Source organism: Apus apus, chromosome 6, assembly GCF_020740795.1.
Source record: "Apus apus isolate bApuApu2 chromosome 6, bApuApu2.pri.cur, whole genome shotgun sequence".
NCBI classification, from domain to species: Eukaryota; Metazoa; Chordata; class Aves; order Apodiformes; family Apodidae; genus Apus; species Apus apus.
The window spans coordinates 11,334,520-11,348,722 of NC_067287.1; the positions used below are offsets into that span (position 1 = coordinate 11,334,520).

A 14,203-nucleotide genomic window follows, 5' to 3' on the forward strand; every position below is an offset into this window, starting at 1 on the left:
ATTTCCAGAATTATACTTTTCTTTACAGATGTGGAAGATCCTAAAGCACTTTTTAGGTCCTCACAAATGAGCTGGGCATAAATACTGTCAGACTTGTATTTTTTGTCTTTCATGTGCTGACTTTGATAATGTGCTAATATTAGGGAAAGAGAAAAGAGATTTTAATGTCAATATTATATATTAATTTTTCTAGTGTTTTAATTAGATGCATATTATTTTAATCTTCCTGTATAAAAGCACAATTTGCAATATTTAGAAACACTTTCATGTCTCATTATACTTGCACAAACTGTGTCACAGCAAACTGCCTCTCTGTAGATTAAATTAATTCCATATAGTTTGTACATAGAAAATTTACATTACCTGGCATTACATGAGGATGTTGTTATTGGGAAATTCATTAGTGGAAGTTTTTGAAGAGACTTATTGAACTGAACTGTGAGCACTGAAAGGTGTTTTGTACTGTCTTTTTGACTCCTTCTTCAGACAGTCTTCATAATCTCCTGGAAACTATCTGTCATTCAAATGCACTGTTAAATATTATAGTCACCATTTATAGATATCACTTTCAACAGGTGTAAATTAAAACTTTAATACTGACATTTTCTAGACTGAATGCTTGAACTTGCAGAATCGTAATTGCTGTATAATCTACATGTCAGCCACTTGGGCACTCCAGTGGGTTTATCTTACTCTAAAAACAGTGAGTGATAATCTGAAAAATATATATACAGGCATTTTGGATATCTTCTTTAAAATTAGTTTTAAGCTGATGTCCATTTAAAGGTCAGACCTTTGTTTCTTCTGTATCTAGCATGCCTATAAAAAAAATGGGTTGTGGAGAGGATATAGGAAGTGGAGGGCCCTCTAGTTAGCCTAACTCTGGGTTGCTTTTATGAAATCAGTTTGCCTTCAAGGGAGAGGTTTCTTCAGGCAAAATACAACCTCTTCACTTGCTGGATAAGAGAAAGAAACTTTGGGCTGGTCTTCTACTAAATGACGGTCAATAAAAAGATGAGATGGAAGAAGAGGAGAAGCACTGGAGGATACAAAGCTACTCTTGTGCTTCCCAAAGAATATTAGGGAGTTGACAAAACATGAAACTTTCTTCCTTTTTTCCATTGGTATCCAGTAGGTTTTTTTATTGGTTCTTTTGTTGTGGTTTTTGGGTTTTTGTGGGTTTTTTGTTGTTGGGTTTTTTTTAAGTCGTACTTGGTTTGGAGGGGGTTTAGTGCTTTTTTTTTTTTTTTTTTTTTTTTAGGCAGAGAAACAGCCCTTAATGGAAATGCTGCAGTGTTTTCTCTGCTGTGCTGATGACATGAAGTCCCTTTCATTCTCCACCAGGTGTTTATTGCATGATTGAAGGGAAATGGATGTGCTGGCTTAAGTGCTCTGTTTTAGTCTTCTGTTCCTGTGTATAAACTACTTCTGGGAAAGTTTGAGTATTAAATGTGTTTCCTTACTCAGCTTTTTGGTGCAATTTAAATTAAGTAAACAAAGCACTTTAGCTGTTCTGAAGTTAGCAGACTGGAACAGTGGGAGAAGCTTTCTTGCATCAGCAAGAAAATGGATGTGAAATTGAAAGTGAAGTCCTTGTTTACTTAGTGAGACTGGAAATTAACAGTTACTGTCAAAACCTTACCAGAAGTAAACTGTGCAGATGTAAGCATTCATGGACCAGTGTGCTCCAAGTTCCTGGTGATCCATGACTGCATATGTGGCCATAGCTTGCCAGGCTTTGAAGAAATAAATCACTAGTGGAAAGATACAAAGCAACTACTTACCACTAGTGTTAAAAAACCACATTATTTAGTTAGTTACATGTTTTAAACTGATACTTGTTTGCATAATAAACTACCACTGGAGTCCTGTTATGTGAATTCTTAAGAATAAAGAACAGCTTTTTATGATTTGATGAATAGAATTTGGGAAGGCTAGACTAAAGTGGAAGGTGGAACATTAGCCTTTCCAGACAGGGAATAATAAATGTATCAGTTTGGCACTATATAGTAATGTAATATGTTTATCTCTAGGCTAGAGCAAATAAATATTCTCATTTTACAGATTAGAATACAAAGAATACTTGTATTGACTTTAGGTCATGGTTTGTAAATCTGACTCAGGACTGAGATGTAGAAGCTCCTAACTTCTACAGCCATTCTTCAGAAATTGACTGGACTAAGTCACCAAAGGAAAAGGTAACTTTTATCTATGTATAATGCATTAATAGATAATATTTGCCTGAATATTCTTTTAATAAATATTGGATATTTTTAAAAATTACTTTACAGCCACCTGGGATCCATTGTTCTTCTGCTTTGTTGCATAACTCTTTCGGGTGAGACAAACATAGTTCCTCATCTGCTGTTTATAATCAGATTCCTGAATTAGAAACAAGAAGCCAGGGCTTGAAGAAACTGTATTTTGGAACAAAAGCTGTAGATAATTTGTATTATAAAGTGGTGTTCCCCAGGGCTCAGTTTTGGGGTCTGTTCTCTTTAATATCTTTATCAATGATACTGGACCCACAGTAAGTTTGCAGACAACACTAAGAGAGCAGGTGTGTTGATCTGTTTGAGGGTAGGAAAGCCCTGCAGGAGGACCTGGACAGGCTGGATCAATGGGCTGAGGCCAGTTGTATGAGGTTCAACAAGGCCAAGTGCTGGGTCCTGCTCTGGGGTCACAAAAGCCCTAGGCAGTGATACAGGCTTGGGGAAGAGTGGCTGGAAAGCTGCCCAGAGGAAGAGGACCTGGGAGGGGTGATGGTTGACAGCAGCTGAATGTGAGCCAGCAGTGTGCCCAGGTGGCCAAGAAGGCCAACAGCATCCTGGATTGCATGAGGAATGTGTCCAGCAGGAGTGGGGAAGTGATTGTCCCCCTGTATTCAGCATTGGTGAGGCTGCACCTCGAGTGCTTTGTTCAGTTCTGGGCACCTCACTACCAGAAGAACATTGAGGTGCTGAAGCGTGTCCAAAGCAGGCAACAAAGCTGGTGAAGGGTCTGGAGAACAAGTCTTACAAAGAGCAACTGAAAGAATTGGGGTGGTTTAATCTGGAGAAAAGGAGGCTGAGGCAAGTCCTTATTTCTCTCTACAACTACCTGAAAGGAGGATGTAGCCAGGTGGGTGGTGGTCTCACAAGTAACAAACCATAGGACAAGAGTAAATGGCCTCAGGTTGTGCCAGAGGAGGCTTAAATTGGCTGTAAAATCAATTTCTTCACTAAGAGGCTTGTCAGGCATTGGAATAGGCTGCCCTGGGGGTATTTAAAAGCTGTGTAGGTGTGATGCTTAGGAGCATTGTTCAGTGGTGGACCTGGCACTGGGAAGTTAACAGCTGGACTTGATCTTTTCCAACCAAAACAGATTCTATAATTTGTGTCCTAAATACCGTAATATCCTACTAGTTACCTGTCTTCTACTACAGATCTGAGATACCAGATTCAGTAATATGACCACCTAAAAGTCGGCATTAGTTTTAAGATTTGTAGTATCTGTGTGCAATCTTACACCTCCTTTGTCATAGCCCTTTATGTCCTCATTGCATGAAGTGCCTGATTATTTAGCACTGCTCTGCTTCTAACACAGCAAGTTTTCAGAAGTTACAGATTTCTTGAAGAATCTCTTCTAACTGCTCCTTTACCTTTCTTTAAACTCGCCACCTCATGTTTACCAACCTGTTTTTAAAGTTACAAGCTTTTGGTTGAAGACTTTCCCTCTAGGAAGGACAAAGCTTTTTTCCCCCTTCCAGCTGAGGAAATTTTACTGAAAAACAACTTTGATGTCTTCAGGTTGTTACAGCATTGTAACATATTGTAACATAATGTAACATTGTTACAATAAACAAGCACTGTTACAGCCTTGGTTATTGTAACATTAGAAAAAAGCAAAACTAGTCACATTTCAAAGAAAGTAACTTAGTGGAAGATAAATTACACTCTAGAATTGTAACTACTGGGTTTTGGTACTTGCATATATGTAAACTTTCTGGAGAAGGAGCTATAGCTTACTGTGCAGTGGAATCCTGCCTTGGATTCAGGCTTCCAGAGGCTATCGTGATGCAGTAGCCAAATAAGACCTGATTTAGTCCTAGTAGTGAAACAAGAACTTTAAAATTATTTGCCCCATTGCCTGAGGAATGCTTTGTTGATACCCGGAACTAAATGTAGTAAGATGTTGATGTTGGATCTGGAATGTGCCTGGTTCTTATACCTGCTTAGTAATTTTCTGCCAGGCAGAATTAATTTTAAACGTCAGGTTGTGGCCCAGCTTTCTCCCTTTACTTGGTTTTACAGTGGGACATTTTTGAGAAAAAGTGAGATCTTTTTCTCCTGGCTTTGTGAGAGTAGTTCCAAAATGGGACTGCTTGTACAAAACAAACAGAACTGTCCCAATTTATGCCTCATGGGTTGTTTCACTTTTGTTATCCCTACAGTTGGGCACTGTGCATCTAGAGTAACCAACAAGAGAAGTCTCAGGTTTTGTGTGTGGATAGAACAGTCTGGTATGATATCCCAAGAAAAGACAAATTCCATATTGAAGACAAGAGTATTTATCTATAAAAATGTCTCTTCGTGGAAAGGGAACTGTGTAGGCAATCATGATCAGCTGCAGCACAGCATCTGGCAGGAAAGTGCCATGTAAGTAGCGTAGGTGCAATAGTTGCATGCATTTTATTTTATTTTTATTAACATCTTCAAAGGTGTGTTCCCGTTAAGTAAAAGATGCTCTGGGGAAGCAGCTGCTAAAAATTCAGTGTATGATTTTACAAACCTTCAATGAAAAGCAAACAGCCTAAATTGCTATAATTTGGGGAGTTACTTGCCATGTGTAAAGGGCAGGTGAAGGGCTTGTGTTTGGAAGGTTATCTGTGTTTTCCAACTGTATCCACCAATGCTACCTCGCTGGAAACCTTGCCTTGTCTCTGTCCCTTAATGCCCACAGCTTCAGCACGACTATGAAGGGCTGCTTGTGAGCAGGGGTTATCGGTGTTTGGACAAACATCTAGACAATTATCAGTCTTAGCTGCTTAAGCAGTTATCTGATTTGGCAGTTTGTTTTTAATAAAGCATGATACAGAAGATGAAGCGCTAATATTCATATGGTGCTTACCTTCAAAACACTGTAAATTAATAATTGGCGAACTTGTATCTGCAGAAAGAGTGGGTCATCTGGAGGAGCATTGTAGAACGTTGTGTTTGAAACTTGTTGGGAACTGCTGGGGGATCCTCCTTGTGCCCCCCCTCCCCCGACCAGTCTGGCTGACGAAGTTAGAGAATGTATCCTCTAGTGTAAGACTGTCACAACACTGAGGCATGAAAACATGGGCTGTAGTTTTGGTGGTCGAAAAAACAACCCTGCAACCCCATAAGCCTTCATTTAGTATTTTAGCCTTAATTGCTGTGTGAGTAGTAGGTCCATTAATAGGTACTGAGGCTGGGAGAGGTTTCTTCGGGGCTTTACTCTGTTCACTAGTGGTTTGGCCACCGGCTCTGACGTTTCTGACAACCTACCACAGGAGCCGGTTCCCTTATCCCCGCATCACCTCGGGAAAGGTGCCGCACGGGAGTGCACAGCCTTAGCATCAGGCGGAACACGCAGCCAAGCCCCCTGCCTCCCGCCGTGGCGGGGCCTGACGATAGCCAGCCGTGCTTGCGGGCGGCACCGGCGGTGGGACGAGCCCCGGGGCCACCTCGGCGAGGCCACCTCGGCGGGGCCCCTCGGGAGCGCCCCGGGAGGCTCCGGGGCCGCCGCGCCGAAGGAGTTAAGGGCCGCCCGGCTGGGCCCGCCCCTCGGCCGCACGGATTGGCGGGCGGGCTGGCGGCGGCGGCCAATGGGGACGGGCGGTGCGGGGGGGGCGCGCCAATGGGGCGGGCGGGGGGCGGGGCGGGGGCCGGGGCGGCCGCGCCGGGTTGAATGGGGAGTACAAAGCGGCGCGGGGCCGGGCGCTGCGGCCGGGGCTGAGCGGGGCTGCGTGCGGGGCTGCGCGGGGCTGTGCGGGGCTGTGCGGGGCTGCTGCTGCCCCGCTGCTCTGACAGCGCGGCGGGAGGGAGCGCCGAGCCCCCCCCCCCGGCCCCCGCCTTTTTTCTTTTCATTTTCTTTTTGCCTTTCCCTTCAGGTTTGCTGGTTTCTCCCCTTCCTCCCGCGGTGCCTGCGGGAGAGGCGCTCCCGCCGCCCCGAGGCACCGCGGCGTAGCGGCCGCGTGCATGAGAGCGGCGCGGCTGCCGCCGGCTCTGCCTTCCCGCCGAGGCTCCGCAGCCGCTGGGAGGGAGGCGAGGCGAGGCAGGGGCGCCGCAGCCCGGCCCGCCCCGGGCAGCCCCCTCGCCGCGCCCAGAGCCCCCCCCCCGGCAGGGGATGCTCCCGTTGCCGCCGGCTGCCGCAGCCCCGCCGGCCTGAGCCTCCGTGCCCGCCCCGCGCCCGGCCCCGAGCGGCGGGTGCCGGGCCGGCGCGGCGCGCTGCGATGCGGGTCCCCCGCGGCGCCCGGAGCCCCCGCGGCCGCCGAGGCTCGGCTGAGGACCAGCTGCTGTGAGACGGGGGCGTCCCGGTGCCCGCGGCGCTCGAGGGGATCGAAGCGGCGGGGCGGTGATGGCGCCAGGCTCCGCCGCGCTGTCCTGAGGGCCCCGCCGGGGAGACCCCGGCTCTAGGGGATACCCGGCCGCTCCGGAGACTTCGGGGGCGTTTGCGGGTTTTTCATTTTATTTTTTTTTTCCCCTTTTTTTTTCTTTTCTTTTTTTCCCTTTTTTCTTCCCCTCTCCCTGCTGTCTTTCGGGGTTTTCTCCTAGCCGCTCGTCCCCTGTAGAAGAGGACCCCTCCGTGCCTGCCCGACGGCTGTCCCCTCGCCCGCCGCCCCTTCCCCTCAGGGCATGTCCCGGTCCAACAGCGTCAGCCCCCCGGGCTTCGGCGGCCCCGCGCCCTGGGCCGGCACCGAGCAGCACCGCTCGGCCTGGGGTGACGTGGAGGCCCGGGCCAATGGCTACTCCTACCCGCCGCCCCCCAACAGGTCGTCGGGCAAGAAGGCCTCCCGCATGTCGAGCAGGTGGAGGAGCGAGGAAGACTATGAGCCCCAGACGAACCGGAGCCGCGGGGACGGCGGCTGCAGGATGATGAGCTTTAGGTCCAAATCTGCCTGGCAGGAGCAGGGTGACGACAGCCGACGTCACCGGTCCCGCCACCCACCCAGCGGTGATTCCCCTGCTGCCCCCAACAATGCCAGCCCCCGGCAGCTGGGGGAGCAGGGGGAGGTGCGGCCCCGCTCCGTGGAGCTGGGGCTGGAGGAGAAACGCGTCAAGGCCAAGACTGAGCTGGAGGACGAGGACGGGGACAGGGACGAGGGGGACTCTGAGGTGGCCTTCTCCATGGGCAGCTGTTGCAGCAGCCTGCTGCAGATCTTCAGGTCCAAGAAGTTCCAGTCGGAGAAACTGGAGCGCCTCTATCAGCGCTACTTCTTCCGGCTCAACCAAAGCAGCCTCACCATGCTCATGGCCGTGCTGGTGTTGGTCTGCATGGTCATGCTGATCTTCCATGCTGCACATGGCCACTATGAGGTATCCTATGTTGTGGTGCTCTCCATGGCCATCCTGCTAATGGTGGTGCTGTGCATGGTGTGCAACCGCAACGACTTCCACCAGGACCATATGTGGTTGGCGTGCTACTCGGTCATCCTGGTGATCTTGGCAGTGCAAGTGGTAGGGGTTCTGCTGGTGTGGCCCAGGAGTGCCTCGGAGGGCATCTGGTGGACCGTCTTCTTTATCTACAGCATCTACACGCTGCTGCCGGTGCGGATGAGGGCCGCGGTCATCAGCGGGGTGGTGCTCTCTGCCATCCACCTGGCTGTCTCCCTCAAGATCAACGCGGAGGATAAGTTCCTCCTGAAGCAGGTAGGTGAGCCCTGAGCCCGTTTGGGTGCGCGCTCAGCAGCCCCCACCTGCCTGCCACGTTGAAGGGCAAAGGAAGTCGTGCTGTCTGACTTCCACAGCCCTGCCTGATGCTGGGAGGCCGACAGGGCTTTCTGTCCAACCCCTACGTTACCTGCCACAAGATGGGATGTTGTACAACGCGGTGGCTAGCCTGTAATCTTGCTTCTTTTATAGCTGTGGTGTCCCCTCATTGCTGCTTTTCACTAAGGCTCTCAAGGTTTAGGAAATGTGCCTTCCTGGTTTCCTGTGGCCGCTGCTGCAGCGCTGTCAGCCAGCCCTGCTAATGCCCTTCAGTTGTGTTTAGCGTAAAGAGCTCTGCACCGAGCACACCTGTGGAATCGTATCTGAGCATTGCTGCGGTGTTACTGAGAAACGTGTGGAAAATCTTGCCATTTTTGTCAGCTAGAGGTTATCCTTGTGTATCACTCTGGAATCTGGGCTCAGCGTTAGCACAGTGCTTGCTTAGGCATTGGAGAGTGGGCTCCACGAGAATGTGGAGTGAGGTTTTGATTTAGCACGAGGGAGTTTGCTCTGAGATGTGCTGGAAATATCTATGGTGAAGAAGCCCAGAGTCCATATACAGACAGAAAAAAAAAAAAAAAAGTTTAAAAAGTATAAATGCAGAGTATTATTTAGCTGTGGTATCATGTTTAACTGGAGCAGTTTAATTCATGGGAACAATAAGACTATTATCAAATGCATTACAGTGCAATTTTTAATTTCCATATCTGTATAAACAGTGGCAACACAAGGCACCACTCTTCTTCTCTTAAAGAGAAGCAAGCAGCCTTGGGGCTCATGTGCTTTAAACTTACCAGACACCTTGGCAATCGAAAAACCATTGACTTAAAACATCATTGCTATGTGGTAATCACCATGTCTCTGATGAGCAGGACTCTGAACAAGGATGAGCCTGTCACAGAGTCAGCCCTGACAGTTGTGTGTTAACTGGGGATTGTCTGTTCAAATATGGTGTTTGGTAGCTTTATAGCCCTGTCACTTAATAAAAAATAAAGCCTTGTGCTTGCAGTGCCTGCCTTGAGTCTTACTTCTAAGTTGTTATGAGTTTCATCTATTACAGTGTCAGGAAAAGTTGTAGGGCTTAAGTAAAACTTCAGCAGGATGAGACTGTTGCTGCTCTGCTCCACAAAGTAGCGCATGAAATTACCCTTCCTTCCCTATCTATATTATGCAAGACCCTCCTCGCCCACCACCTCCCCAGTTAAGCCTGCCTGGACAGTTTCTGGCTTTGTTCTTAGTTTGTTACAGATATTTTTATAAACTGTATTTGGCATATTTTTCTTATGCTTGATATAAATGGCTTTTTGTACATTTCCAGCAGAGCATACACTGTAAGAGGGGCAGTTGCTGTTTTTCTACTTGACTTGGAAAACTTTGCTGATGGCCTCAGCTCTTCCTTGCTGGGGGCTCTGGTCCTGCAAAGCCTTGTGCATGCTCTTAACTTTATAAACCAAGACTTGTCTTATTGAATTCAATGTATGGAGTCTGTATTCTTACATACGAAGGCAAAGCTTGTCATGATTATGGCCAGAAGACTTAGCGGTCTGTTTTGAGCAAAGCTGAGTTTGGAGGACACTAATGAGTGCATAAAATATAGTTATGTTGGAAAATGTTGGTAACTGTATTTTAATGGAAAGTAGCTTAAATCACTAAGCCAAATGATTGACTTCCTTGGTGGAGAATTTGGGATAATGGTAGCTCCCTCCCTTTCCAAATGCAGCAGGGTTCTTGGTAAGAGGTTGAGCTTGTGTGTAAACGTGGAGTTGTGGGAGGTAAAAGCACAAGCAGTAGGTGTTGGTACAGTATGCACACATCTGTGCACTACAGTTGCTTTCCCTTTCACGCTAGCGCTGGGTTTTCCTGCAGTTTGGCAGTACATGTTCAGTTAATGAGGAATGTCTTAGGAGTACTCTTACTTTGTTTTTAAAGGCAGTGTCTCTCCACGTTGTATGTTTATATTTCCTACTAACACCAAATGACGGTCTCTATCTCGCTGTGGTCTACACTGGCGTAGCTCTGCCTGAATTCAGAGGGGTTGTACAAGGCCAAGAATCAGATTCCTTTCACGTTTGCGTATGAACACGAGCTGCTATCTCTGGCTGTCTGATAGAAAAATCTGTTTCTGCCGAGCACGCTGCCTCACAGCTATTAACAGGCCTTTCTCGCTGGGGCTGTATCTTGTTGCCATGGAAATCCGTTGTGTTCAGCTCTGCCCCGCTGGTGCTCACAAGCCCTGTTTTCCCCCTTCAAGCTAACAGGGGCAAAGGCAGATGAAGACCAGATAAATGGAGAGGAGGGGGTTAAGATGTTTTCAGTGACTTCATGCTGGCAGTCGCATCAGCGTGGGTTTTGTGGAGCCGGAGTGGATGTGAATGCATTGGTGACTACTTGACCAGGTGGTTTTTTATCCACAGCAGGCACAGAAGAAAGGCTGATTAGGATGTCTATCCCCTTTCCTCTCTTTTTCATGGCATTTTTCACTGTAATACTTAAGCAAGTTCTTCTTTGTGTAGGCTTTTTTTCTTTTAATCTTCTCCGAGTTGTTTCCAAGCCAGGAAAGATCATACACTCATGTTATGATCAACTAACATTCAAAGCTGGGTGACTCTTGTGTAGACTCTTGAGCACTTTTATGAGGCTCAAGAGCCCATTAAAAACCTCACTGTTCCTCTTTCTCAAGACAGTGAATTTCTTGATTGTAGGTTTCTTTTGGGAGAAAGGCAACTTGTTGGATTTCTTTGCTGAGGTTGCATGATTTTATTGTCTGAATTATCTTCTCTAGCACTACTGGACATCTCTGCTCCCAGACTGTTTGGTCTGAGGCTGTGCTAGTCAGGCTTCATAAAAGGGTTCAGGTAGCCTGCTATTTCTGGATGGGTAAGGTGAAAGGCGTAAAGGTAGTTATGATTGGTCAGTCTTAACTGAGCTCCTTTTAAAATAATTTTTCTGGGGTCATTGGACTTTGAAAGGAGGCTGTAACTTCTGATGGCTACCTGGAGGAGTCTGGGGTCTGTCTTTCAAAAGAGTGCCCTGAGCACCCCTAGCAAAAGCGGCAAGTATACTTGGTACCTCTGTGAGTCTGATCAGCTAGAGGCAATGATCTTGGTTTGTTGGATTGACTTTTGATTGGAACAAAAAATGCTAATTAAGAAATATTATTGCATTATATTCGAAGTTATCCAGTGTTGAGGGAGGGGAGAAGAAGAAATCATGTATCTGAGAATTTACTTGCATCTAAAGACTGCTGTTGGAAGCAGAGCACGTTCAATGTATGATATTTCACCGTCTACAAATCTTGCTTGCTTAAAGGTTTGGGTTTTTTTGTCTACCTACGATCAACTAATTCTCCAGGCACTATTTTTGGATCTGTTGGGCAGGGAGTGACTACATTTGTCTACAGTTTTGTGTCCTTGTGTTATGCTGGGACAGTTTGGATTATAAATGTGTTTCAATGTATACAAGTCTACGTCTATAAGAAGTACTTTGCATGTGAATTAGGCTATCCAATGCTTAACAGAGGAAGAAATATACTATTTATCAATAAACTGTCTTGCATTTATAACAAAGATAACACGGAGATTTATTCTGTGTTCTGGTAGGAGGAAACTACCTAGCTGACACACAAGCTTGGACAGGCACATGGGAAGGACAGTGTACGGATTGTAGATGCTTAACTGAAGTCATGTGAGTAAACCAGCTGCCCTCAGTGCTGGTAGTCTGGAGTAAGCAGTGGCAGTTTTATACAACTAGCAACTAAGGGACAGAATTTATTGGGCTCTGAATCAGACTTAAAAAGGGATGGGGATTTTGTGTGGGTGTGGGTGAGGGACCGGGCTAAGGGATAAGAATGCCATACACAAACATCAAACAAACCCACGGACTGAGGTTAGATTTACTCCTGTTTTCCCATCCCAAGCTGTTTTATCGTAACTTTCTGAGGCTGGGTGTTCAAGGATACAGTTAAGCCTTTGTAGTTTATTAACTCAGTGTGAGTGGGTGACTGTTAAGGTACCACAAGAACAGAAGACTGGGAAAGATAAATACATTTTTTTAAATTGTGTCAGTAACCTCGTCGAAAGAGAAACTGAAATGCTCTGATCTCTTTCATCTCCAAATACTACTGCAAACCTTCTGCAAAGGATCTCTGATAGCACAGCTCTGAACATCTGTCCCAGCACGTGGCTCTTGTTTATGGCGCTCTGATTCAAGGGTCCTGATGTTAAGCTCCTTCTTGCTCAGACCCTTTCCACATGCCTCCATCATAACATTACATTCGTACTCCTCGTTCTTTGTTTCTCAGAACTGTGTATGTGTTGGGCTTTCTTCCTGTTAGTCCACATGAATAGTACATGATTGATCCGCAGCTGCATGGTTGCTCTCTTCAGTGTAGCATTTCAGTTTAACCATTTCTAGCAAGATGTTGGTGTGAAAACATGTGCAGTCTCCCCTTTTTGTTTTCCTAAATAAACTGTCACTTCACCAGGGCTAGAAACAACTTCATACTGTAATAGGATATCAACTTGAGTCTTGTAGGTATCTTCTAGCATCTCGTAAAGATGCTTTTTAGATGCAATTTAAGTGACTCTCAACAAGAAGCTAGTCACATAGCAGGAGAAATAGTACTGTATGTTCCATCTCAGCCTCAGCGTGCTCAAGATATGTAGGTGATGACTAATCTCAAGACTAGCAGATCCTCAGAATTGAGTTGTTCAAGCCACTGTAGTGCACTGTCATTGTCTTCAAGTGGCCTTTTTTCATAAAGGAGAGCTGAGCTACCGGAATGCAGATAGATCCATGTGTCACTTTTCTTACAGTTGTTTGCTGCCTATTTTACTGTGTCCATTTGGAAGGTAAATTTGAGTAGTGTTCATTTAGCATCTCATTTTAAGGCACTTGGCCATACAGGGCTAGATACCATGTGCCTCAAACAGCACTTAATGTCCCTTTCTGTATAAACATTGATATCAGTAGAGCTGCTTATACAGTAAGATATGTGCTCCATCACTGCTAACAACTTAAGAATCTCCATGAGCTGCAGTTTGAAGTTTGTAAAAACTGGTGATTTGCAGTCTTTTGTTCAGAAAAAAAAATGGCAACCTGAAATATTCAGTAACTAGTGCACTGAGAGTGGCCTTCCGTAGTGTAATTCTGTACCAGAGGTAATTAATGAAATCCCTGGTGTATATCAATTAGTTCTTACTAGGAATATTGTTTGTATCTCTTGGGAATGTGCGTGTTGCTGGAATTTACAAAGGCGGATCTGTTTTCTCTTAAATTAACCTAATGTCTTGCCACCTCCTGATTTCACTCCCCCTTGCTTTATCCTCCTTCCCTCCATGCTGCATTTGTTTGATATTTCACTGTAATGTTCACTGTTGCCAATAACTGTTAGTGTAATAGTGTTTGAGTGCTGTGCTTCTAATTTCTCTCACTTTGTGGATTTGTAATATATTTGTTTTCTCAATAAACTGACCTGTTTCACTCATTTCTCTTAGCCTTGTGGTAGCAGTCACAGTCTTATAGCTGGCTTGGATCTTGCTGAATTGAAGATGAAACCTGATGGGGATGCTTTAGGTGCTTTGCTCTGCCAGATGCTCTAATTCTAGCAAAATGCCTTTCCCTCTAGGCGTTTTTATGACATACTTGAAAAGGCAGAGTGTGCAAGTTCTGTTTATTTTTGGAGAGGTGAAAGTATTTCAGCAAAACGTTAGGTTTCACCAATGTGTGAGGCAGAAGGATAGCTTTCCATGCCTTCATCTTACAAAGCAGTCGTTGACTTGTCCTTCAGTGTCCTGGGCTCGAAGGCTTTCAATGTGACCCTTATACTCTGTCAGAGACCTGTCCAAGGCAGGACATGTTATGTACATGGTCTTTTGTGATTAACTGCATTCAGACAATTTATAAACCTGAACAGCGGTGGAATCAAAGGTAATCTTCATGCTAAAGTCTCTCTGGAACTGGTTGAGCCCTCTTGGAGCCTGAATCAGCTCCAGTGCTTCCTAAATGCCCTTTTGCTCCGAGTTCACTGTTGCTTGGTCAGTGCTGCTGTGGTCTGGGCTGGAAGAGGACTGGGCCTCTGCCCAGCTGGAATGTGAACTTTGAGCACCAGACTGTTCTCTAAATGCATTCAATTTGTGTTTGATTAGCTAATCTTTCAGTCATGCACCATAGTGCACTCTCAGTCTTTTAAAGAAAATTGGCACAATTGCTTACTTTTTAGCCACTGCAGTAGCTGGAATAGTTACAGTCTTTTGGGAATAGCTGGGTTT

The 14,203-nt window shown here is 46.0% G+C and overlaps 1 protein-coding gene across 5 annotated transcripts in view; it reads left to right on the forward strand.

Moving 5' to 3' along the window:
- The first annotated feature begins 5,997 nt into the window (after positions 1-5,997).
- Positions 5,998-14,203, forward strand: part of ADCY5 (adenylate cyclase 5) — a 212,266-nt gene continuing 204,060 nt past the window's right edge. For 4 of the 5 annotated variants that reach the window (XM_051623577.1, XM_051623581.1, XM_051623578.1 and 1 more), the window contains exon 1: positions 5,998-7,874. In XM_051623577.1, the coding sequence (XP_051479537.1) occupies positions 6,861-7,874 (1,014 nt within the window). In that variant the 5' untranslated portion in view covers positions 5,998-6,860. The remainder of the gene's footprint in view (positions 7,875-14,203) is intronic. The other variant, XM_051623579.1, reaches the window with a different exon arrangement.